Genomic DNA, 27,434 nt, shown 5'->3' on the forward strand with positions numbered 1-27,434 from the left:
CATTTTCCCGTATATTCCCATGTCTTTCACTCCAGTACGTTATGCTTACGTGTTTACCTTGCATGCGTCCGTATTGGCTATAACGCCGCTGTCACGTGATCATGGCGAGAGGCGCCGCGTACTCTATGCATCGTGTATCAATTCATTATTGTTGGTGTCGGGCGGAGAGTGCTGACGAGTTACTTCTCCCATTGACACTACTCTCCTAATGCTGTCTCTTGCCTGATCTGAATATTTTCTGTGCTCTAGCTTGGATACTATACGCCTATTATTGCTTTGAATTTTCCTCTTCCCTTTTTTCTCCTGCAACAGATTGAAGTGAAATCCACATAGATGACGTTGTGCTAGCTGGAAATCAATTTTTGTGAGTACTTTTAATTGAGTATATTTTTCGTGTTTTTGACGATATGTTTAATCATGAACTGGCGAGGGAGGCGTGGATGTGGCGCTCAAGACATGAGAACTGATTTTCCCCTTAAATTTTGTTACCTGATATATATTTTGTACTGTATTTTTCAACATCATCATCCTCAACGGATTTTCTCAATACCAGGTAGATTATCTTTATTACATACCAAATAGGAGACATTGAAATTATGAGGCATTTTCTATTTTCATAATCCTGGTTTTCTGAATAGCGCGTTTCGAAAATTTTCCGAAATGTGCGCCTTTTATATGAAAAGCGGCGACTTTGTCTCAAAATACTGATATCGACCTATCTGTGCAATCTAAAAAGCAGAAATAACCGAGTTTTAAATGGGTTCTCATTTTTCATGAATGTGATTGTCGCCATCGAAAAAAGGAATGTACTTTTTATTATCACCACCTTCTTCTTCCTATTCTTCTTCTTCGTTTCTTTCTCTTTTTTCTCCTCCTCCTTTATATTTTTCTTTTTTTCTTTCTTCCTGTTCTTCCTTGTCTTCTTCTTTTTCTTTCTTTCTTTCTTTCTTTTTTTCTTTTTTTCTTTCCTTCTTTCTTTCTTTCTTCCTCTTCTTTTCCTCCCCCTTCTTCTTCTTCTACTTTTACTTCGTCCTACAGCTGCTGCTTTTTACTACTCGCTCTGTCTCTCCATGTATTATCAATACTGAGTCGTCATGTACAAGCATATAAATCTAGTTTTTATTCTGATGTGCATATGTCTCGCCATGTCTGACCTGTTCATTAATGTTAGAAAGTCCTCATTTTCAATGAATAAAAGAAGAGCATTTGTAAATCAATTCGTCAGATTATTTGCAACGAAATTTAAAGTAGAGACCTGAATCTACAAAAAAAAACATTGCGGCAGAGTTTTGCTGACCCCCAGACACGTATCCGATGTCACCCAGGGACTGAATACAAACAAGTAAAGCAGACAAGATCACGCAGATTATCGACAACATCTGAGGTTAGGAAACGAGATTATGGTGATCTACAAACTCTCGACCCCGATCGGCTTTTGTTCAGTATAAAATCTAACTAATAAAATGCATCTTTACCATCGTTGCTTTGCTATAATGGAGAGGTTATAACGTTTGAAAATTTAATGGGAGTACGCCTTCTCACTCAATATTTAATCAGATAGGGATCAGGTTACTCAAGTTTACCAAATACGTTTGTCGTTAGGATGTCCTGTATCAATGTACTCTAATAATAATATAGCTTGCCCAGGATATTACCAACGCTAGTTTTCATGTTTCATGTTATGGACATATTGTTGAGGAGGTATGATAAGCAAGACCAAAATGTAAAAGTTTAGAAAAACCTATAAAGGTTTGAATTGAGTATTCTCGGGGTTTTGTTTTGGCAATAAGAAACATGGTTTTTAGATAACTTTGAATTCTACATCATGAAGACGGCCATTTATCATTCCATTGTCTATGTTGTCCTTTAATATACGTTTTACCTAGCTTTAGCGTTGTCATGTCATTTTAAGTGATGTTTTTCTTCCTCTAACATTTTCTCAATAAACACGATGATTATTACGATAAACCTTACATAATCACATAGGTACACCCTAATACATATACACACAAGAACACACCCTCATACCCCCACCCACTAACGCGAGCATGCCCTTTTACACTTAAAATGATACAGCAAGCAGACCTGTGTCACGTCTAAAAATGCATAAATATACGACACTCTCTTTACTATGCACAAGGAAGTACACCCACACCCATATACACACTCTTTCACACACACCCACGCCAATCTCACACATATACCCACCCTCTCATCAAACAACCCACACGTGTCTCCATTTCCCTAAAAATATCTTTATTTCTGCCTACAACGACGAAGAAGTCTACACTACTACTACTACTACTACTACTACTACTACTACTATACACTACTATTACTACTACTACTACTACTATTACTACTACTACTACTACTACTACTACCACCACCACCACTATTACCACTATCTACTACTTTTGATAATGCCTCAACAACTACCGATAGTACTATACTGCTACTGTAGTATCAATAGTACTACTAATACTATTCCTACTACTGCAACATCATCATCAACAACAACTACTACACTGTTGGCAAATCTATCCTTAAAATAAAAGAAGTTCCTGCAGCACAGTCTCGAGAACACCTGTAATCTTACCAGATTGCGTATATAATCTTACATTATATCATGTGAAATTACAGGAAGTTGGTATTTGGTGTATAGAACCTTACAAATTTCATTAAATACAACACCCTATTCCCTTTTTTAAACAGACATGTTCTCTTAAATTGCAGAATATTTCCTGTTTTATGAATTTACAGAATGATTCTGTTATTGCTTTCTGTGAAATCTTTTTTTCTGTAAAACAGAAACAGTGAACTTTTACAACAACAACAACTACTACTCCTCCTACTACTACTACTTCTATTCTTCTGCTACTATACTGCTTCTTTTGTTCTAGGCCCTTTTCTACTATTTATAAACTGAAGGCCTACTTTCTTTTACGACTTATTTTGCCAATTAGCAGAAGCCAGACAGTCATTTTATCAGATTAAGATATGACCATGATGGTGTGAAAAAAACTTTTTACCCTATGCACATTTTTTTTATTTAAAAGTCAAGTCCACCCCACAAAAATGTTGATTTAAATAATCAAACTAGCAAACTGCTGAAAATATCATCAAAATCGGATGTAAAATAAGAAATTTATGATATTTTAAAGTTTTTCTTATTGTTCACAAAACAGTGATTTGCACAACTGAAATGAGATAGTCCATGATGTCCCTCACCCACTACTCCTTTTGTTTTTTTATTGTTTGAATAATCAATATTTCATTTTTTTTGTAGATTTGACAATAAGGACCAATTTGACTGAATCATATAGTATTAAACAATGCACATTCCACATGTTCAGGAAGGAATTAATCGTTGTTTAACTTGACAATTAGGAGAAAAATAGGAAATTCCCTATTTTATATAATGAAATACAAAAGAAATAGTAAGTGGATGACGTCATCAGTCTCCTCATTTGCATACCCACCAGGATGTGCATATAACTTTTGTGAAATTAAGCAAATTTTTAAAAAGTCATAACTTCCTTATTTAACATCCGATTTTGATGAAATTTTCAGTGTTGTGCTTGTTGGATTTTTCTCTTTTTATCCAAATCAATTTCTTCTTGGGGTGGACTTGTTCTTTAATAGGATAATACTTGCTTTTCCTTATCAAGTAAGAAAAAAAAAATGTATATTACAGTCTTTAGCTTAATCCTCGCCCTCGACACGATTTGTCGGATCAGATTAGCCTATCTTTCTTTTTCAAAAAACCTTACTTATCCATCAAGTATCTTTTAATATTCTTTTACGTACAACTCCCACTGATAACCTTTGGTTTAATCACTTAGCACGTACTGATCGGTTTTCCACTGAACTTAATTAAACCTGACCGGATGAACTTGGATTTGATTTATTACAGCGGGATTACAGCACGCTATTACATGACTAGAACATTATTACATTTTTACCATCCTCCTTTCTCCATCTCTCGGTATTATGTTTCTTACATGAATGTCCTTTCGTTTATTTTCTTTCTTTATCGGTATTTTTGTATAGGAATGGTAAACCGTGAATTTATAGGTTCTTAGTTTTCCGTCTGACTTGAAAATTGTTCTTTTTAGGGTAGTAGTTCCTTGTCATTTTATTTCATTCTGTTTTCCTTTCGCAGCATCCCCCATCCCTCTCTCTACCTCTCTACCTCTCTACCTCTCTCTCTCTCTCTCTATCTTTGTTTGTTTCTTTCTTGTTTCTGTTGACACTCCTTCACTTCATATTTCTGTCGGTGTACTTTCGTACCTTTTCATATTCCATCTACGCCTCCTACTCAAAATCCTCGCCTCCAACTCTTTCAGTCTTTCTTTACCCCCTCGATCGTATCTCTCCTCCTCCCCTCAGTCCATCTACCTCGCAGAAAAGTGCCCATCTCACAAACTCAATCAAACCCGCCCCAGTGGACGCTACTTTCACACTTCAATGCAGATCATTTCCCGCGCATAATTTGTGGTCCACACCTCGCGGTGCGCTCCGTGGCGTTGCCTCGATCGCCTCGCAGCGCAGACGACACATGACTATCGCGATTATGCAGGAGCTAACCACTTAGTTATGACTCAATAGCGATTAATCGAACGCCCGTGACAGCAGACTTTAGGTGTTTCACACCATAGTTTACCTCGTAAAAACTCCCTGTGGTGCTTATATACCTACAAAAAAAATACGGTTCACCCTAACCACCACCAGTATAACAAAGTTAAAACTGGTAAAATCTCAGTGTTGTAAGTTGTATCGGATATGATTGTAACATTCTACTCTGAGTGTAGTGACCGTGATATCCTTAGACATTATATGGTAAATTCTTTTTGAAAACACGAATTTAACAATTGGAGAAATGCCCTATTTCGGTAAAGGTAAAGCCCCGCCTAAAAGGGAAATTTTGTGAAATATACTACATCTAACAAGCAGAATTACAAAAATATATAGTGGCCATTCAATATTTTATTTCCAAAAATATTTTGTAAAAATTCGATTTTTTTTATAGATATCTAGCACCCTCTATCGGCGATGTCTTTATTTGTCTTTAAAATGGTAGCTAGAAACTGGCTTTTGCCTCTCAGCGAGTTTCCGACAAAGATTATGTCCTGTTATGCAAACCCCACTCCATTCTTGGGGTAGAGGTTTTGTGTGAGGAAGACAAAAATACGCAGATGTTTTATTTTTAATTTCAACTCGATTTTCGTGTATACATCTTGTCATAGTTTGTTGCTTTTCTCAGCAAATCAGCGAAGAGGTATCTAACGTATTGTTATCAGTGCGGGAATAATGTGGAACCATGCAATTGCATCTACATGGGAATTGGACAATCTGGGCTCCGTAACACAAAGGTTTGCGATGGATTGCAAATATGAAAGAACCGCACTGATTGGTTCCTGGTCAGTATTTTAAACCAAATGCGCGTGTAACATTGATCTTGATTGGTCAGTTTATTTAGCGATTGATTACTAATCTTTGTGTTACGGAGCCCAGGGGTGGTATTCTGGAACACTGTCATAACTTTTGTCATAAATTTTGTCATTTCTTTCCGAGATGTGACACCGCTATGATTGTCACAAATCGGTATTCTGAACATTGTCTTTTCCCTGTCATATCTCTCAAAGTTCCCGCCCATCTTTTCGGAAGCAATCCAATCAAAATCATCGTTAGTTCCCAGTGGGAGCCCTTCTAGCCAATAGGAATGCCCCGTGACAGGTAGGGGGTATCCCCAATTCTGTTGCTGGCATCGCGCAACTACTCGAATATTGATGCGCTTAATTACAAAGAGAGACAGGGAGCTGTGAAGGATTTTAGAGGAGAAGTAGAAAAATAAGGAAAACAGAGAAAAAAAGGAGAAATTAATATGTAGGGCCTAACTAATTGTAGCATGAAAAAATAATTTTAAAAATTGTCGTGGATGATGAGTGAAACTAATACCACAATCTAATCTAAATGATATCGTTATATGCTTGACATTCAGTCGGCAGGGTATCGGGATATTTGGTACTAAAAGATATGACAAAATTTATGACTGCTACCCCCTATCATAACTTTTTTTGTCATATCTTTTGCTTGTATAAAAGGATTACGCGCATTAAAGCCGCGTATTTTTGGTGCGCGCTAAAGAGAAGAGAGACGAAATTTATGACAATGTTTGTGACAATAGTTATGACATCCACCAGAATACCGATTTTGTCATATCTCTGAGATAAGATAAAATATGGAGATAAGACAATGTTCAGAATACCGCCCCTGGATACGGTTTTGGCGGTGCGTGTGGCTGTAGCAGAATGCTCCTCCTAGACTTAAATATGGGATGGTGGAATCTTTTTTGTTATTCTGTCATAGAAATAGTTTCACCAAAAATATCTTACTATGGATTCAATTTCCTCAAGAGATACATTGACCAGGCACGTAGGATATCTCTGTTTCCGGACGAGTTTTAAAGCCGCTGGCGTCTGTCACTTCTAATAGTACAACCCCGCGGCCTAAACTACTATTGAATTCACCAGCTCATAAACCATCATGTCATGTTTCCATCAGTATATGCCCACTCGAATAATAACAAATTATTTTGAGGTATTAGTTTTTAAGCTAAAAACAATTCAGCAACTGCGCTTTGATTTATTCTGATGCACTACGATCTATTACGTTTTTATGAAACTCGTAGACACCCTGGATTCTCCAGGAGTGGCACTGGTTTTTTAATGTCTTTTACATTATATGAATGTTCAATTTCAGGTGTTCTGGCTTGAAAGTAAGTGAATGGAGCAATCAAGAATCCAAGTAAACATGTAAGGTTATTACATGAAAAATTCAAATTGTGATTAAAATGAGCAGTTAAGGCTAGATGCTCCCGAACCCTTGTCAAACGTGATTTGATTGGAAATCAATTATTTGATTTGTATTCTCCTTGACGGCAGCAAATACGGGGAGATATCACTTTATCTATGAGTATTTCATAACGGTATCCATATTGTATGATCTGGGGTGCGTATAGATGTTACATGATGAAATGTAATTTCATGTTCACTGAGTAAATCAATTTATTGTTGCCAATTCTGAGAACAGCATATACAAAACCTTCCGTAACATTGACAGTGAGTGATATGATTGTCCTTCAAAATGGAGCTAACAGGAGTGTACAGATATGATGGCCTCGCAAAGAAAAAGAAATAGTATTTGATGCTAAAATGATGTACTATTGAATTTTGATAATAAATCAAAATTTCATACACATTGAACATACATTCCCATCACTCGCTTCGCCCCCTCGTACATCAACATGATTACAGAAGCAAATAACTTGACCGCAATAACATATTAATTTTAGGTGTATCGGGTCACGATCGGCAGTTTATTTACTAGATTCGCTCCCCCACGATCCGTCTTTCCCTTCTCCTAATTTGCATAATAAACAAGTGCCCCCCCCCCCTTTTGGTCTTGGACCAAGACTGTCCGTGTCCTTCATCCTTCTAGTGTTACTTTTACATTTCATTTTATCCAGTAGTTTCCCCTCCATCTCCCACCCTATTCATTTTTCTATCTGATATAAGGTTCAGCTGGTGGAGGCCGCCGAAAATTTACCCCAAACGTTGAATAATTATATCGTATTATATTTTTCAACAACAAATTTTTTTTCATATTTCATTCCCTGGCTAATTTATCTTTTGCACTCATGATATATTACAAATCAATTATTTGCTCTGTGAACATTATTTTGTTTAATTTGGTTTGCTGGCTTCGCTCGCTTGGAAGTTTCCAAAATAGTACTCAATCTGCAAGTTTTAGTTTATATGAAACGCAAAAGAAGGTGTTGGGAAAACGATATCATCAGCTTGCTCAGTTGTATATTCATGATGAAAAACTATTAAATTTTAAAACTTTGTTTAAGTATGTGTTTTATTGGTTTTGCAATATACATAATCACAATATTCACATGTCATTGGTAAGTAACAAGAAGAACATATATTTCGATAAAAAAGAAAGAAAAATAAAATGTACTACTTAAAAATTACACAATGTCGTTATTTGTCCACCCGATTATGATATAATTGTCTTTACTTTGTTTGGTTCACTTCAATCTCACCATGTAAAGAATTTAGTTAGGAGAAACAAATTAAAGGATTTATTTTATATAATTACCTTTGTTTCTCGAACCTCCTTACTGAAAGGAATGGTATTCCATTCAAACCAAAAATATTGAGGAAAAATGAAAGAAGTGGGCGAGAGGAAGTGATGGATAAACTCGAGAGTGAAAAAAATAATAATTTTCAGCATTGCATTTCAAGGATATTCAAAATATACATGAATGGGATTGTTATACTTGTTCCATTTCCCCTCCACTTCGATAGCTCTTTCTCTGTGCTTAAAAGCTGCGTGGGAGTCAAGTTATTTTCCTATATGAACCAAAATGAAATACTTTCTAGCGATATAGCAATGACCTATAACGGTTGTACGACGATTTCTAACTAATTCATGATTCCATTTTCAGCTTTTTATACGTGGTCGGGTCTGTTGATTAATTGCCGAGCAACAACTAGCGAGAACAATTGATGTGAATTGTCAAATACTGTAGTATGAATCATAGACGTAAATACCAGTTGTGGTTAGAATCTAAAAATAACTAAGAACAAAATCCAAAAATAAAACATACCACCAAAGGAAGTGTTGGTGCACAGATATATAGGGGTTCAAATTTGAACCCTGTAGTGGTTCGTATAATAGCAGCACCCCCACAGGTTGCTAGTGAGTGCAATTATTGTGCACCTGTAAGCAGGTAAGGATGTATTTAGCTATATTGAGCACCCTATAGAGTACAGAGACGAACCTTGTGACCAATTTGAACCTTTCTAACGTCCAGCATTATGCACCTTAAAAGATGAAAGTTACACCTTTAAGCATTTAAAAGAGCATCTATTAGTGCAAATAATAATGAAAGGTGCATTATTGTACCCTTTTCCACTTAATGTAAAAAATTACAATCCAAAAGAATGATACAAGTGTTTCATTTCATGGTCCCAATATTTATTTGATATATATTAATTAAGATTATTTTCTAAATGATTTACTTTAAAAAAATGAACCGGGGCCCTAATTGCTGAGAAATTAGCAAGATAAGCATATCATTCTTACCATCATGTTACACTTTTTTCAACAATAATACACGTTTTTACATGTTGTTTTCTGTGCCATCTCTCTGTTGTGAAATAGGATTCATTCTTTCACAGTTGTGCAACTTACTCGAACGAGATCTGAGGTGATAATAGTGGTAAAAAATAACCCTGATTTTACAGATATTATCATGAAATCATAGGTTGGTGGAACTAGAATCGCAATTTGGGGTTAGGCAGGTCCGTATACTATAAACCAATCCATAAACTGCAAGAAGACTGGATTAAAATATGTTAATGTATCAGATGCATTGCTATGCTTAATAATGATATCACTAACTATATAATTGAGGATGCACGAACAAGGCAAATCTTAAATCACAAACACAATACGCCTTTTATCCACGTGATAGCGTGGAATATCTTTTATGTCCTTTACATAATACGCCAGAGGGACATGCGGGATGTTTGCATATATTAGCAGCCCTTGAAGCTGGCACTCGTGTCACTCAAGTTTCTACTATTTATTTATGGCATTTGTGGACTGGAGATTAAATCCTCAAGCTCGGTGTGAACTTGAAAATGTCACACTGCTTTCGGCAGTCTGCAGCATTAACGGAGCAAGTGAGTGAAAAGGGCCATGTTTCATAAAACGTGTTTTATTACCAAATTTGCAATAACAGTTAAAAGCTACTGAAATCATTCATTGCGATTTGCTGATAGTAAACATGCTATAGAAATTATGCCTTTATCGCGATATATCATAAAACAGGACTCAGAATATAAAAGTAAAATCGATCTCTACCTAGTCAAGTACTAGACAAGTCTAGACAACGGCGATCGTCCGTAATCGAGTTGCCGGATGTAACTTTGTATTGGTGGAGTTATTCCAGTCACCAATTTTGACCAAAAGAAGTTTTAATATTTTACTGTACTTAAAAATAACGCTCATGATTTTAGCTTATCTTGACCTTACTTGTTCGATGAAAAACTAATATGGGTTCAGAATGTGAGAGTGGGACCTTGGGGACCCACGACAGTGAAAAGGAAAATAAATAAAAAAAATAAAAATAAAAGAGGCAAACGATGACATATGAAGTTATTGATTGAGTTCACGACAGTGAAAAGGAAAACAAAATAAAAGAGGCAAACGATGACATATGAAGTTATTGATTGAGTTCTCTATCGAATTCTCTCACAAAATAATATATTAATGAAGACTTTGTTGCTTTTTTCGCTTACTTCGCTCATTCGGAAATGGTGACATCTATTCGGGCATTTTTAGGGATAATTTCTTTTGCTATTTTTAGACGTCTATTTTCTTCTATTCCAAAAAAATTATCATTCCAGTTTGTTAAAATTGGCTAAATCTGAAGGTGTGAAATGGGTTTGAATCTCAATTTCGGATCTCTTCAAGATCCTTTAACTATTGACTGGTCACCCACTTAAGATTTTCTTCTGACGCCTTTCCATTTTAAGTATGATCACGGTCATGATTATAATATCATTCTGACGTACTTTATCGCTTTTTTAAGCACACAAAGAACAAAAAAAAAACGCTACTGTAGGTTAGAGTGGAAAATTTTGGAATGCCTCCAAAACCGTGATCACTGGTTTAGCTTTACAAAGCGTAATGATCCACAAATTTTCAGGGGCCCAGACCTAATGAATGGGGTAAAAAGCGAGCGATGCAAGCGAACCATATTTTTTACGTTTTTAGACCAAAAATATATATTTTTATAGATTGCGACATAATATTCACAGCATATAAAATATCATGCTTTCCTTCCTTTCCTTTTTTTTTTTTTTTCTTCCTTTTTTCGTATTTTTTTTATTGTTGGGGTCCATGGCGCCCCCATCTGCATGCCAAAGTTACACACAGTAGTATCTTTCGGCTCTTTGACTTTGTTAATTTTTTCTGTCGTTGAATTAATCCTAAACTCTATTAGAAGTACAGTCTGTACAACATTTTCTTGATCAGTAATTTTCCAGTTATTTTGCAACATACTTGTCTCTCCATAGATGGAGGGGTAAACACATGAATATTTGGGCTGGGCAAGTCGTGTGAACGAAGAGAGAGTGGATTTAGCCGTGAGGTGGTGGGCCATAGAGAAAGAAAAGAAAATGTTATTATTTGTTGATAATTCTATAATTTAGTTCATTTCTAAGAAAGGGAGAAATGATTTATATCCAGCTTTAGGTTTAGTGGATTTTTTTTTCTTCATCAATCCCGAAATTCAGGACAAATCTAGAAATATCAAAGATTTCCAGTCATTCTTTGGTTTAAGGAAGTCATGGAAATATTAATTTTAAATCGAGAAGAATGACATTTATCAGTAACGTGTGCCACCCCTCTACTTGTTCATCCATGTAATGTTACTCACCCCCCCCCCCCTCTCTCTCTCTTTCTGTCTCTTACATTCTTCTTCTCAAAGGCGAAGTAAGATATTGCGGCATGAAGAAGACACATCACGTTCTGCTGTTCGTGACAATTCTTCACCAAGAACAAGCGCCTATAATGAAATCAGTTTTAATAGGTCGTTCTCTAATTGCTAACGTAACCAAAGGGATAATGGTTAAAAATACTCCAATCGTGTCAGTGTGGTCCAACAGCAGACGGTCGACGGATAGAACTCAGACCAGGAATACGTTCTCCTGTATACCATTCCTGAGCAGTTCCTTTCATCCGCCTCATTACCATGGCAACAGGTAAAGGCCGTTCTCATCAATCCCTATATATCATTCGTTACTCCAAGCAATTAGAAAGGTTATGACGTCATAGCGCTTAAGGCAAATAGTCCAGTGAACCTCACGTCATCATAACATGTTAAATTCCGGTTAACTGACATTTTAGGTTATGCCAAAATAGATTTCATGTTTGTTTGTTTTTTGTTCACCCCCCCCCCCCCCCAGAGTCTAAGAGGAAATAAAAAGAAAAATGTGGTACTATCTCTAATTGCAGTGCAATCAACAGCAAGCAACATAGTTTCCAGTGTCAAACATAACATGGCCGCTATTTCACAGCCGGGTATTATACTGGTTCATACTCAGTCTAGCTAATTAATTGTCAATCATGTCATTCATCGTATTCATATCTTTGATGAATAGATACATGAAATGTGATATGTTCCTAGCTGCTGCACATTATCAACTCCGGCTTACCCTGATCCAACATTCAAGTAAATGCTTTCTACCGGTTACCCATTTATCACACCTTGGTGGAGAATGGCAAATGTACATAGACAGACGTTTAAGGACGCAAGATGTGCAGTGAGATTTGAACCTCAGACCTTGTGGTTCAAAGTCTGAAGATTCATCCACTGATCGATCACAGCAATTCCATAGTATTCTTTCTATATAATCTGACAGTCTACCTTCCTTGTTTCATTAATGTAAGTAGTGCTGCGTATAACTCTTTTTTTAATCACTACAGAATTTCTAAAAATTAGACTTGAAGTATCCGTCATCCTTTAATTTTAATCTGTAGCTAATGAAAAGAAAGTCCGAATTTAAAATCGGTCACTTCGCTCTATCACCAGCCCTGTATGGTGCTTTTTATGGTATTAATGGTATTTTTGCTCTTTATTATGAAATATGTACACATTTCAAGTCCCCCCCAAAAAAAATCAGGTTCCATCGGACCCATCATATTGACCAGTCATGGGCTCTGACTCTCTCTATTTGAGATGGTGATCTTGTTTATCTTGACTAGTCCATTGAGTGATTTTTGTGACGTCACAATCGCAAGCCTCTCAATCGACCCATGTCTGTCAGTCAAGGTTGGATCACTCGCTTTCTCTCATTTTCCCCGAAATATGCAATCAAGCATAGGCCGTGATTTCTTGAGGGTTTTTTTATGGAGGTGACCCTCTTCCATAGGCTACGAGTGGATATCAAGAGAGAATACACCCCCTCCATCTCCCCCCCCCCCTCCATCTCCCCTCCTCTCCGGCGTGATCGCCGGCAACATCACACCCTGAAGCAGCGAATGGAGTTGAGGCATTATAGCAGCTTTACTTGCAGCCTTTTCTTTGCCTTAAAACGTAATGTTACTAATTCGAATGCATGTATAACCAGATGACTGAAATCACAATTAGCACTTACTCTAAACAATTAATGCTCTTAACCACCAGTAAATTAATAACTGAAGGTTGGCTTTCAGCATGTTCAGGTATTCAATAATTTATTCATTTTTAGAAACAATGTTTATGATTTTTTTTTCCTGTATCGATACTACTCCTTTACAACTGTACACTCATTTTTTTTAATCATTGATTCGCATTTATAGTGCGAAGGTCATTATTTTAAATTAATGAAATCAAAATGACTTTGCAGGGTGATTGGAGGGTCTCAATCCTATGTCTTGAATATGCTTATGCGCAGGGCCCTTGGAACAATTTTAACAGGGGGTAATGGCTTGTCAAGCAAAAAAATAAAATAAAACAAAAGTAACGGAACACAAATAAATCTGATTTTGGTTATTTAGAGCATACCTACCCCCAGCGCCCCCACTTCCCATGGCCATGTACCAAACGAACATTGAACCAAATGAAGTATGTTTTGGTGAATGTTCATGCAGAGGTCATTGTACAATCCGCCAGTCTCATAAATCATGTGACTGTACATATCCAAAAGTACTATTACCGCATAACATGAATTAATGCTTCGTTTAACCTTTTAAGATGTTGCGCATAGTTGTCAAGACTAGATGTACAAAATATAATCCTTCTTAAAACATGTAACTGAACGAGCTGTATTTAGTCTTTGCTTTTTCCTTCACTCTCTTTTTCTAATTTTGTTTTCCCTCCATGAGAAATCCACGGATACAAGCTTTGCTTGAGTTGGAATTTGTCGTTTCATAATTTACATGTATATTATCTTTCCTTGAAAATTGATTTTGTCAAACAGAGAAGTATCTTAATTGTTGATTTAAAATATTGTGTTTAAAACGGAAGAAGGGACATAGCTCGCAATACGTTGGAAATAAAACCGTAACTGGATATTCTTAACCGACAGAATAAGTCGCCATGATTGTGCGTTGTTCTTAATGCAGCAGACAATCAATGATTATACCCTTCATGTCACTGTGAATGCCGGGGGGGGGCGGGGTATTATAATCCTATTTGCAAAGTTTGCATTACTCACAACTGACTGGCATATGAAGCGCTGAAATGGCGGCCAATATTGAGTCTATGGAAAAAGTATTTTTTTTAAAAGAAATTATTACCCTATCATTTTTATATTCTATCCTGGTGGGTGTTTCATAAAGCTGTTCGTAAGTTAAGAGCGACTTTAAGAATCTCCGGTGATCCTTTCTTGTGGTGAATAGTATAATCATTGGCGATGGTTTGGCACATAACAAAGGTCACCAGTCGTTCTTAAAGTCGCTCTTAACTTACGAACAGCTTTATGAAACGGCCCCCAGGATACATAGAATGCTCAATATAACTGAAGCAGCAACAATTATCATGCATGAGCCAAATGATCACAACATACAGCTTTAATTGTAATATTACTTGGCCCCTTCTTGCATTTCCAGTTGTTCTTTTGGCATATTTGGAGTTTGCACTGTCATATTTTATCCGATTTCCAACACAGGTGAGTTTCAGCGGATGAAAAACCTCAGCTTTACAATTCATTCAGAATGCATTTTTGTTTAATCTCATGCATAAGTACTAGTATTCCATTTGCTGAATATTCCAAAGAAAACCAAATATACAATATCCTACTAAGATTTGACCCATGGACATTATATTACATTGTCGTAATGATTAGACTATAATTACAAATCCCCAGTTTGGCATTCCCGGATGTGTACGAGCCGCCAATTCAAAATTAATCAATATTCCATCTGCAACCACGAATTTATGAAGAATTGGGAGTAGCCAATGTTAGAAACAAATCGAAACCCGAGGGTAAAATTAGAATATAAATATTGACGAACTCTAATCACTATTGAGGACACGTAAAGTGGCACCAATCATAACAGGAACGTGTTTTGAATGAAGAAGTCAAAATGTGAGTCTCGGATATCGTTTTTTTCGGAGCGTTATGAGTGGAGAGATGAACTTTGTGGATTTGAATGAAATCGCTCAAGGAGACGGAAGATGAGCAAATGGCTTAAGATCCGACAAAAGATGAGCATTATGATTTCACATTCGTCCCAGAACTTTGCGGAAAAAATAATAATGATTGTCTATCTTGTTCGAGTCACTGTGATAATCAGATCATATACCAGTAATTGTTCTTCACCTTATTCATTTTACTCCCCAAAATGTCTATCCCACTTTATCTTCTTAGAATTTTCTATTAGAATTTACACTGAAAGGAAACACGCCCTCCAAAAATTTTAGCAGTGTAACGTTTCTTAAATAATTGCTTTCAGGACTGGTTATTTTATCCTAATATCTATTATATCGAATGCTTGATTGTGATTGACTGTTAAGGTCTGTAACAGACCTTAACAGTCAATCACAATCAAGAATTCGTTATAGCTATCATTGTGGCAATATTATGTTATTGTACATTTATATTGCGCAATTTCTATATGTATACTCAACTGCGCATTACAGTAATGTTATTTCTATTACCCCGGCTATAATAGCCGTGCTGCATATACAGGCTCTGGCCTACGAGGAATTTCTTCCTGCCGGGTACCCATTCACCTCACCTGGGTTGAGTGCAGCACAATGTGGGTAAATTTCTTGCTGAAGGAAAACACACCATGGCTGAGAATCGAACCCACGTCTCTCTGATTGAAAGACGAGAGTCATAACCACTAGACCACGACGCCCCCACATCTGTACGATTTCCATATAATGTTCATAATTTTGTAGTTATTTTATGTTTTATGCTCCCTATTTGTGTTTCTTCCATTTTACTTTCTTAAATGCGCTCTGTATCTGATGAAAAGCCGCTATATAAATGAAGTGTATTATTATTATTATTATTATACAGGGAGTTTACGAAACAAGCCCAAAGTCACTTCCTTCTTGATCGCTTTGCTATCTCGCTTGCATTGCCCGTCGCATCTCACATTATTGACCAGTGCGCTGCGTTCACATATATTTTTTTTTCACAAATGTCAATGGAACTGGGTTTAGACAAAAGTTTTCACAATGCCATATTTTGTACAGTTTTCCTAAATTAATTCCCAGCCAAGTCACGAAAAAAAAAATGGTTCGCAACGATATCAAATTTGCCTAGTTCTTCTTGTGTCATTGCCGTATATGCCTATACCTAAATCGTAATCTTTGATTTTATGTAATTTACCAATGGTACGCACAACATTCGTGGCAACGTTGTGAGTGACTTCGCACGATTGGCTAAAGAATTGCGTTAAGACTTAAGACTTGATTATCGCGAGAACATTGTAATAATTTTTGTTTGATTAGTTTCGGGGCATTCATTCGAGTACTTTATGATTTTGTTCCCGTCTCCCATGAATCCTATTTGAATTATAATTATTGATTTAGTTTATGGCTCTCTACTTTTAACTCATCATGCCCATCACAGTTTTATGATATCATTCAGGTTTCTTGTTGTGTTTTTGTTCGATTTTTATTCAATCATACGCATGGTAAAGATGAATATTATTTTGTTCACAAGTCATACATTTACCGGTCATAATGCTTTTATTGTGTCGCATGTTATATACATAGGTACATCAAATCATTCGAAATAATTTGTGTGCGTGAAAACAATGTTGGTGTCTTTTTTCCTCACTTTGCGACGTTTAGAAATTTGATGAAGTTGAAAACTCGCTCATGCTGAAGATATTTCGCTTAAAGCCTGACAATTGATGATAAAGACATGACCTAAATTCAAAGCTGCGTAAAACTGGATATATCTTGCACTTTCTCGGAGCTTCTCTTAAACCGCATTCGAAAGGTGAAACTCCTTTATTCCATTCACAGCCGTTGGTCACCGGACTGTAAACTCTATTCTGTATGTCACGTTTATATTGGTCGGGGAATGCGCTTTTGTTATGTATACTGTTATCATTTTTCTAAGTGTTCAAAATTATTCGCCAAAGCAAAAATCTTTTTAAGGTTTGTATTCATTTTGCTATTAAGCTTGAACGAAAAAATGTATTCAATTTAATCATCTATTTTCCATTTAAAAAAATCATATCAATCGTCTTTTTTTTATTTAGGGAATGTGTCTCTTTATCGTATTACTCTAATTATTTGTAACTTGGCCGACACGCATTTTTTATCTGAGGTTGTACCGTAAACAGAAGAAAGCGCGTTGTGTTCCAAATCGTCGATTTTTGCCACATTTTACTGTTATCACAACTGATTAAAAAAAAAACCACTTCCATGGTATATTTTACCCATGTTATCTGTTTAATGGGCTCTTTTCATTGTACCATTACTACCTCACTCCTCCCCCCCCCTCCCATCTCTCCCTCTCCCCTCTCTCTCTCCGTATTTATTAAACAATTATTTACTAAGTATGATATGTATTCATTCCTTGTCATTACCTCCTGTTTTCAACGATCATCCTCTCCCTTTCTCTCTCTCTTTCTCTCTCTCTCTCTCTCTTTTCACTTCATCTTCCACCGCGCTCCATTCTTCCGAAGCTATCTTCCAAGCAGGGGTAACCCAATACACCTCTCAGCGGACGGTATCCCCGTATTTTCACGTCCTCGTTCACCTCAAACTTTTTATACTTATCCCCAGATCTTTTCAGATTTTCAGACAGCTCATCTTCTCTTTCATCTTACCAATTGCCTATATCTGTTAGAATTCCCTAGGCATTACCGTCCCTTATTTGCATGATACCTGCACTCCCCGGTCAATTCCCCCGCGCCAGACTAGCAATTTACGCTGTTTCCGCGGTCTTCGTTCCTCTTATCGTTAATAATCGCATATTCTCCTTTTTTCCCCGTTGATGTAGTACTTTGTTTCCCGGTTCGCAATGTTAATTTAAAGCAGCATAAAGATAGATAATGCACCCACCTTACTCGGAGATACCGCACATCACCATGATCAAACTGAATACATCTGCATTATCGGCCGAGTTATTTCCATCTAATGTTTCGATAATGTAGTTCGGTTTCTCGGGTCGTTTAGTGGACATTGGTTTAAGTTCACTCATTGTCGGTCGATAGTCAACCCAGGTCATTTTTATGCCGGGGACGTCTTTGATCAACGTCCAGCCTACAAAACAGAGGGCACTAATTCATCCATCCTCTGAATGAAAAACACGGGGAAAAACAATTAAACATTAATTAATCAATTAAAAAATAAATCAATCAATTAAAAAATAAATTAAAACAATTAATTAGTTGAAAATATACTTGTGAGTTTTTCTGTGTCTATGTGAGGTAAAGGGATTGTTGTGTGGAATTATAGTCACGTAATATTATTGCATTTATTGTTTACTTCAAATCAATTCAAATAATACTTTACCCATAATACAGACATAAATCAAAAAGTGCTTTTGCAATGATCATAAACAGTAAAATTTGAAAGAATCCTTTAACGTGCTGTATGATAGCTTAATTAACCGGAAATTGAGAGTGATAATTCCCTCGCCTAAATATACACGCATAGCTAATTTGCATGTTGTTATCAAATTGAGACTGAAATTTAAAAATAAATTTCGATGTCTAACAATGACAATTGAGCGTCGGTCTGGAATACTTAGCTTGGAGCCGTGGAGCCGTAAGAAGACAACCAATACTTATTTGTCTACTTGAATTACAAAATGAAGTTCGGCAAATGAGTCATAACAATATTTGATTCTTCGAATTCTGTCTGAGATTTCCTTCAACTTTTGTTCATGCGTCACGACATAGCTTAAGCCCTAAAATACATTTTTTATTTGTGTGCTTTTATTGTTGTTTTTGGCCATTTGATTTGTCTCGATAATGTTCTTATACACTTCCGCAATTCAGGCTATTGAGATATTTTTGGTTGTTTTTTCTATATTTTTTTAGTTTCTTAGTAATTGTCATTTTATTTCGTAGTTTTTTATCTAACAAGCAAGTTATAGGGCAATTAGATCCTCTTTACTGTTTTTGAATTCGTCTTAAGTTGTCCATACTTGATACACAAGAATGCGACGAAGTCTGCCTCTTCGCTTTCTTCGTTTCACTCTCATCTGCGTTGAGAAAAGATTTGTATCAGGGTATTTTTCGATTGCGATTAATACCAAGTGCAGACACACGGAGTGCATGTCTGTACAATATGCCATGCATCACTATCATATACAACAAAATATGTGGTGTACCCAAGGGCAGAAATCTCTCCCCAAAGGTAGGGGGCCATTCGACCGAAATAAATTTGAAAAGCAAAGTATGAAAAAAAAGTTATCCCCCAGAGAGTAAGGTAATCTCGACCAAAATATGTTTTATTTCGATTTTGAATGATGTATACTTTCCATTGGTAGGGGGGCGCGTCCCCCCTTCCCACTGTGTTACTTTATTTTACTTTAACACTCTATATGTTAAAATGACCTCTTGGGTGTAATTTTAACACCTAAGGGTTTGTTCCTTGAGGTACAGCAACTGGTATCGGATTTAACACCCATTTATTATTGTAAATGCATTGTATTAACTATTGATGAACAATAATGAACAATGAAAGTTCACCGAAGTCAATTTTGTTTACAATCAAGGTTCGTGACTTTATAATCTCCTGAAAGTCTTCGTTATTTATTCAAATATGTTCGGGTCATTGAAGACGAAAATATCTTTACATGGGTTGAATTCCAATTTCTACCTAACGCCATTCAATTCTGCCAAGCGTAGAAAAGAGAATTTGAAAAAAAGACACAGGTTGGCTGTTTGCCTGCATGATTACCTAAATTGACTCATAAGGTGACATGTAAGCCAATATAATGTTGCAAAATTGACGCCGTTATTATTCCAAAGCCCTTTTTTCAGTGATTATCTCAAAGTTTCAAGCTTGTCAAAGAAAAAGTCTTGACTTGTATAGTATATTATGGGACAATCCAGTTTATTTCCACTTTTGCATTGAATTCAAGAGTTTTGTTTTCTTCTCTACTATACTCCGATAAATATCGACTTACTTAACTAGAGCATATTTCCAGTTTCTCGTAAAAATGAATAAGTTAGCTCAATAAAATGTTTTATAATCTTTAGGGCGGGATTATAAAGCGCAAGCAATATTTGAATTCAGTCTCCTAATATAATCTTGGAGACAGAAATACTGTCTTTTATCTAATAAAAAGAAGTTTTCTCGTTATCTCTTAGTATAATTCTACTCTGAATGGCGGAGACGGTAATGACATTTAAAGCCGGCGGATTTGATCTAAAGTCCAGACATCATCAGAAAAGATTTAAATGTGAATAATTTGTCAATTAGGGGAGGAAATCTATGTAGTCGCATGTGCCGATTAAAAGTAATGCCAATTCAATCAGATTTAGCGTGTGGGCTGTTCTAAGTTTATTAATTCAGTATTTGTATTTTTTATTCCGCAATAGTAAAAACTCTCAAAGCAACTTCTTATTCGATAACAGAAGAATTATTTATTTATTGTTGTCCTGGTAAAGATGATATTCATTATGATTATTTTTACATGACATTTGCTTATTCAATATTTGTTTTTTTCTGTTCCACAGAACGGAGACCGTAGAAAGACCACTGAAAGACTTAAAATTTGTGAAGTCTTACAGCGGTCTTCAAGGTCACTGAAATTTGTCATCTCTCTGGAATGGCTCAGAAAGACCCCTCAGAGAACTTTGAAAGACTGATGGACATTTCTTGTCTTGCTGGTAGAGACCTTTCAATGGTCTTTCAGAGATCTTTCCATGGACTTTTCCTGGTCTTTCAGTGATCTTTGAATGATCTCTCATGAGCATGATGAGTCTTACAGTAATCTCCGCAAAAATCTTGAGAGACTGCCGAAAGAACATTGAAAGACTTTGAAGACTTCAGAAAGTTCATCGAAAGACCACTGAAAGACTGCTGAAAGTCCACTGTAAGACCATTTCCTGTCAGATCGTTGTAAGACTGTTTTGAACCTTTTCAAAAAGTTTTGGAGCCCATGAAGACCACGAACATCACGAAGACCAATGAAAGATTGGTCAGGACACGTGCAAGACCTCAAAGACCATTGTAGGTTCATTGAAAACCTCTGAACGATCAACCAGAATTCATGGTCTTTCAAAGGTCTTTCAGTGGTCTTGATCTCTATGGAATGGGGGTTTTAGGTAAAGATTTATCCAGTTTGTTTAGAGTTTGTACAAGTATGATGGACAGTCTTCCTCTTCATCATCATTTTCTTCTTCTTATTATTATTATTATTATTCAGCTTCTTTTTCTTTTTTTTCTTCTTTTTCTTCTTCTCCTCCTCCTCCTTCTTCTTTTATTTTCTATTTTCTCTTCTACTTCTTTTACTCCTCCTTATTTTCTCATTCTGCTTCATCTAATGTTTCTCTTCTCATTTTTTTTCATCTCAACCACAGTACCTCATAATGAAGGTTATTTGTGCCCTGGTTTCCCTGTTGCTCTTCGCGGGCGGAGGGTACACCGCCCCATCAGGGGCTCCTGACCAAGGTCAACCGGAAACGGAAGTGCTCCCTGTCGATGACACTGAAGGTATGCATTTTTGCTTGGTGATATTCAACACGATATGTCATTGTTGTTCTGAGAGAATTAGAAGAATTCTACAGATTAAATTAAAGTCCCATTAAGAACCGCTCCTGTAAAGGCGATTGGCGTCAGCATGGAGGATTATCGGGGGGGGGGGGGACAACAGATGTCATCCCCCAAAAGAAAAAAAAAGGGATAAACACAATAATCTGCATATATTTGATGTGTTCATTTTTGGTTTCGTACTTATTTTCCGTTGTTTCCAATCTACACTATGTCGTTTCGACATTTCCCTCCTTTCACTTAATAATATTGGCTTGAATTGCTTTAAAAGCAGTCAAATGTGAAAAGGAGGATGACGATAAAATATTGTATGTCTGTTTGGTGGGCAATAGCTATCTAAAAAGCCGAGAAATTCTTTTGTAACTGGTCACTATAAATTGGCGTTATCAAATGGATAAACTAACTGTTCGGTTTTTTTTTAGAATCACTTAGCACCGCCAATGTAATTTGGCAAAGATAGTACATTGCCTCGTGTATAAGTAATGTGAGCAAATCGAATGTTGCCACTGGGAATCACAATGCAGTGACAAAGTAAATTTTACACATTTGTGGAAATAAAAATAGATTCTCAAATTCAAATTAATACTGTTGTTTAACCATAATACTATGGAGCATTTAGCTCCATGCTGATAATATATAACGAAGCAAAATAATCTATTTTCGGTTTATATTTAGCTTTCCATACACACAATAAATCTGATTTTGTTGGATAATATCTACCAAAGGGCTTGATTGTTTAAATCCATACCGCCGATATTGCTTTTATTCTTCGGATAAAATGTAGCTGGTCATTAAATGTTTCATAAAGTTCTTCATAAAAAAGGTTACGAACGACTTTCCGAGCAATAAAGATCCATGGTCATGATGATGTAGGCCAAGAATTTCTGCTGAGGTTTTGTCAAAGTTGGACTATATTTCAAATTCGTTTCAAATCATACATGCTCCGCACTGTTAAATTGAATAGTTAGTTTTACTCACATAAAATGTTCATCAATAAGATTTGCATATTTCAATTTATGTAGCCCCAACTTTTTCCCCAAATCGTTCGACGTATACACGTTTCATCATGAATTGGCGCAATTGTAAACATTTCATCCGAGCAATGTCATTAGAGTATTGATCGAAGCAACTCGGTTTTTTTTCAATACGCAACAGCAATGTCGATTCATTTGTCTGAAAAGAAGGGTAAAAACCTTCAAGCTATTTTCTTACCCGACTGCTAGAATATGACGAACATTATTAGTCGCTTTCACTTATGTTTTTTTTTGTAATTACTTCCAAATTTGCAGATAAAGGCCAACAGCCTTTATCCAACTTGCCCAAGCCAGGGGATGGGAAACTGATACCTGAATTCGCATCAGAAGAACCTTTGGCAGACAAGATTGACGGGAATGAAGAAGGAGACGATAATAAAGAACTGGAAGATATATCATACGTTTCTGCAAACGATGAAGATGACATCTCTGAATACTCAATGTCCTATCCGTCGTGGTTGCCTGATGGGTTTTTCACAAGTATCAACGACGTAGACGCCGAACAGACCGAGGAAGCTATCCTGGATGGGATCGAAGCTGCGCTTGTCAATGAGAAAATTGAGCCGCTGTACAGATCGATATCACATCTGAAGTCGCTTCTGCATCAGCTGCGGGAGAAGGCCAGTCAGGACCTGGAGTCGGCGTCCGGGGAGGAGAGTTTTTATTCATCTTCAGGGGAATCCTACGATGATTCAGCCACGCAGGGCGACGACGACTTAGACATGATGGCCGGGAACGGATATGGTGCTGTTTCAGATGATAGACAACGCTTCCCCGGTCAGGTAATCCAAGGTAACCAAGAAGTGCCAAAGAACGGCTCAAAGGCAATACCGAAGAACAATGCCATTGAGTCAGCAATGAACAACGTTCCTGAAACATACAGGAAGGCAAATCACATAAAGCCTGGTCGACGTTTCAAGAGAGACTTAGGTTGGGGACGCCGGGGCAAACCAAGGTATAACAACTTGGCAGTTGCTGATGCAGATGATGACAGCATATCGTCTGCGTTTGCAGATGAAACCGTTGATGGTGACTCTGCGCTAGAGTCATCATGGATGAGTTCTTCCGATGCAGGGGACTCCGTTCTTGAGCTCAACGATATTGGGAGGAAACCGCTGAACTTTCAACAAAGAATAGAAATTAAACCAAGAGAGGAAACAAACTGGAGAAAGGTCTTTCTTAATCTGCGCGGTCGTCTTGGAGCGCCTATACAAAGGCTGGACAGAAGGAGAAGAAATAAAGAGGATCTGAAAACATTCCTCAACAGCATGCCAACTTTGGAAGGTCTCCGGAAACGCACATGTAAGTGAATGACAGCATTGACTGTCACCAAATACTGGTTGATTGATGTGGCAGAGAGAATCCCCAATATGTGTGGTCGAATTTTTTTGTCAGTATAGTCCTGATGATTAATCCTTTGATGATCTAAAAATATCAACAGAATTTAAGTTGAGCTCAAATTTATATTCGGCACAATGCCTTTGACAGAATGGTTGCCCAATTCTTTGCCTCTACTAGATCGCAGTCATCATGATTCCAGCGTCAGTAATATCATTTAATTGACTACTTATTTATTTGTTTCTTCATGTTTCATTAAATGCAATAACAAGCAGATGAAAGAAGTCTGGTTCAGTAAGATGAAACAACAGTTCACTTTAAAAAACTTCTTAATTAGATCAAATTCAAATTATTGAATTCAAGGGGTTTTTCATTCCTAGTTCAGCTATTTTTTTCAGCATCTTGTGTGTGCGTCGTGGTGGTGAACATTCTCGACAGAGGTATATATTTCATGAGCGTACACACATGAGCTAGACAATATGGCCACATCTGGGCCAAAGCAGTGTAAACATCTTAATAGTGTATATTTCACTCTGCAAATGAAACAAGCGCATTTTTTTTTCATTATAATTGCATTCTAATTGCGTTTCATTTGTATTCACCAGTAATTCCCGATGAAGATGAGGACGAGGAGTATGAAATACCAGACCCGGGACCGTTCTACCCCGAGCCGCTGAATCTTCCACCACCAGACAACGTTATCCGCCCAGAGCTACCACCTGATGATACGTTGCCATGGGAACTGCCTCCTGATTTCGACGAGGACAACGCCTTGCTGGAAGAGCAGACGAATGGCCTTGATATGATCAACCATTATAATAAACGATATCGGTATCTTAGGGTAAGTTCTGCTGATTAGCGCCACAATCACCAATGACACCAACTTAAAATCGTCATGTGATCTGTCATTCGAATTTTATTTCGGTCTAGGGTCGGTTTGCCATTGTGTTTGTAGCACGAAAGTCAGTCACTCGAAAAGATTTAGACAATAGAACGAACCCATGATCGCTAGCGATGATATATATTTTCAAATTTCCGGACAAGATTGTTTGGTATTTCTTAATAGAATAAAACATTTTCGTTAGCGAGATCTAACAACACTTTTGCGATAGTTATTTAAATTCATTATATTTTGGACAGGCATTGCGTTCGATATCTAGGCTCAATCGTTTTGATACAGATTAGTTCTTGTTTTGAGTATGTACTGCTTGTGATAAAAGTCACTGTTCTCCGACACTTCACACTAAATCTTAACATTTCCTGTCACTTCCAAGACTATTGTTTAGGAAAATTTTGCGTAATTTTGAAAAAAAAGAACAAAAATAATATCTTCAATTGATAAAATAGTCCAAGTTTTTCAAAGCAAATATTGATAATTAGTACCGCAGCCGATATCTAAAGACGTTTCGTATAATCTTTCAGCGTTGTTTTTTTTCACCACAGGATGTTGAGCGTTCCATCATGGATGAATCCCTAGAAGACTTGGCCCTACAGCTAGCCGGAAGGCAGCCATCGAGGTCTAACGCTCTTAGGGTTCGGAGAGTCATGCAGATTCCACCACCGCCTCCATACGGAAGAAAGGTGGTGAAATCACTCTACAGGAAGAAAGCATATGGCTATCCTTTCATGGCAGACGAGTTCGCTGATGAGTTGATTCCCAACTCATGGGAGTCCGGTGGAGAGGATTTCGACCAACCCTACAATGCCTTCAACCCGCAGGACCTGGACGAACCACATTCGTGGGGAGAGTACCTCCAGTTTGGTCGTATCGAAGGTCCTGATGAAGCCTCGGATATGGTATCCCGGCTGATGTCCGCAATCAAGACCAAGGAAGCCAAAGATACCATCCTTGAACATCTATTGCACATCAGGGATGCGTCTCCAGAACTCCAGAGAGAAATCCTCCTCCAGGCATTGATGGCTGAAGCTGATCCAGTGGATGGCGGACCCAACAACGCCGTTGGCTATGACAACCAGCAGTTCGATTCGGATGAGGACACGCAGTGGGGTAACTTCAAATCCAACGAGGAAGCCGACGACGATGGCGAAAATGCAATATCCGACGACCAGACTGAAGGCGAAGGAAGCCATGACACTAAACAAAACGACGCAGTAGGAAACACCGTGGAAGTGGGTGGCTGGGACAGTTCTTTATCTGGAGAGGATAAAGGGACGAACGAAGCCGAATATTTTTCAGATGCTTCCGAATCAGACGCCTCAGTTCCCGACTGGGAGGATATCCCAGACGAACTCCAATCAAACGTAAGTGGTAAGGACCTGCATTGAAGACATCATCCTTTGTGAATACGTAAATAGCCTATCAAGAATGAATTAACCTTGTACCGTTACCAGTTACTGTATGCTACAGTCATACACAACATCCAAATTGATTTCAAACCGACCGTTGATATGGGTGATAAGTCTTAATATTGATAATAAGAAGAATAATGATAATAATTACTGTTATTTACCCAGGGTAATTGCTGTCAGCTGTAAGCTGCTCTTCCAGCGAGCCATGCCTAACATATTGTTATTATTACCCTTCTCCATTCCCATACGTCGAAGAAGGTCACAGTTTTAAAGTTTTTGATATGACTTGGCCAGGGATCGAACCCACGACCTTCCGTTCGTGAGGCGGGCGCTCTACCACTGAGCCACCATGCCCATCTTTCGAAATAATAGCTTTGATCGGTCTGGAGTTGATTTTGTTGTTGTGACTTTAGCATAAGCCAGAGTAAGTAGCCAAAATGGTTATGTATCTGTCACCTTTAAATCACATAGAGCGACATCTACGTTCATTACCCATGTTTTTCTATTCGCTTTTGTTTTTGTTTTTTTCAAAACCAGAGACACTGTCCAATAAGTAGCAAAGATTTATTTTACTTTTCCTGATTTAATTTCACTAATTCATTCCCAATTTTGATTAATTTCTTATCATTTTCATTCATGTTTAATGATCTTCAGCAGATTTCAGCCTTCATTAATTTTTCTCAATACCAAAATGAACCTACTGGCAGCCGCTGTAATGCAATCATGGTACTGGATAATATTTGGTGGATTATGATAGCTCAACGGTATATTATCATGTCTTTTTATTTCTTCCGTCGGGAATGATTTACTCGTATCCTTCTTATCTTTTTTCTTCTTATTTTCTTTACTTTCTCTACAGATTCCTCAACTCTTTGAAGAGATGAAACAACAAATTTTGATCCAAAAACTTGCCGAATTTTTACAACGTACCGCTAGCAGTGAAAACCGAAGAATATAACTTTACTCTTCTTTCAAATATTGATTAC

At 37.1% G+C, this 27,434-nt stretch overlaps 1 protein-coding gene across 2 annotated transcripts; it reads left to right on the plus strand.

Annotated features, from left to right (window-relative positions):
- The first annotated feature begins 269 nt into the window (after positions 1 to 269).
- Positions 270 to 27,406, plus strand: LOC121413649. 2 transcript variants are annotated; one of them, XM_041606559.1, is made up of 6 exons: positions 270 to 364; positions 21,577 to 21,709; positions 23,056 to 24,102; positions 24,744 to 24,979; positions 25,582 to 26,400; positions 27,308 to 27,406. In XM_041606559.1, exons 2-6 carry the CDS (start codon positions 21,586 to 21,588, stop codon positions 27,404 to 27,406), a joined length of 2,325 nt encoding a protein of 774 aa, XP_041462493.1. In that variant the 5' UTR covers positions 270 to 364; positions 21,577 to 21,585. The 2 variants fall into 2 exon arrangements, with proteins under 2 accessions (XP_041462493.1, XP_041462494.1); XM_041606560.1 differs by having other exon boundaries at positions 25,582 to 26,407; positions 27,308 to 27,341.
- The last annotated feature ends 28 nt before the right edge of the window (positions 27,407 to 27,434 follow it).

Source organism: Lytechinus variegatus, chromosome 4 (assembly GCF_018143015.1).
Source record: "Lytechinus variegatus isolate NC3 chromosome 4, Lvar_3.0, whole genome shotgun sequence".
NCBI classification, from domain to species: domain Eukaryota; kingdom Metazoa; phylum Echinodermata; class Echinoidea; order Temnopleuroida; family Toxopneustidae; genus Lytechinus; species Lytechinus variegatus.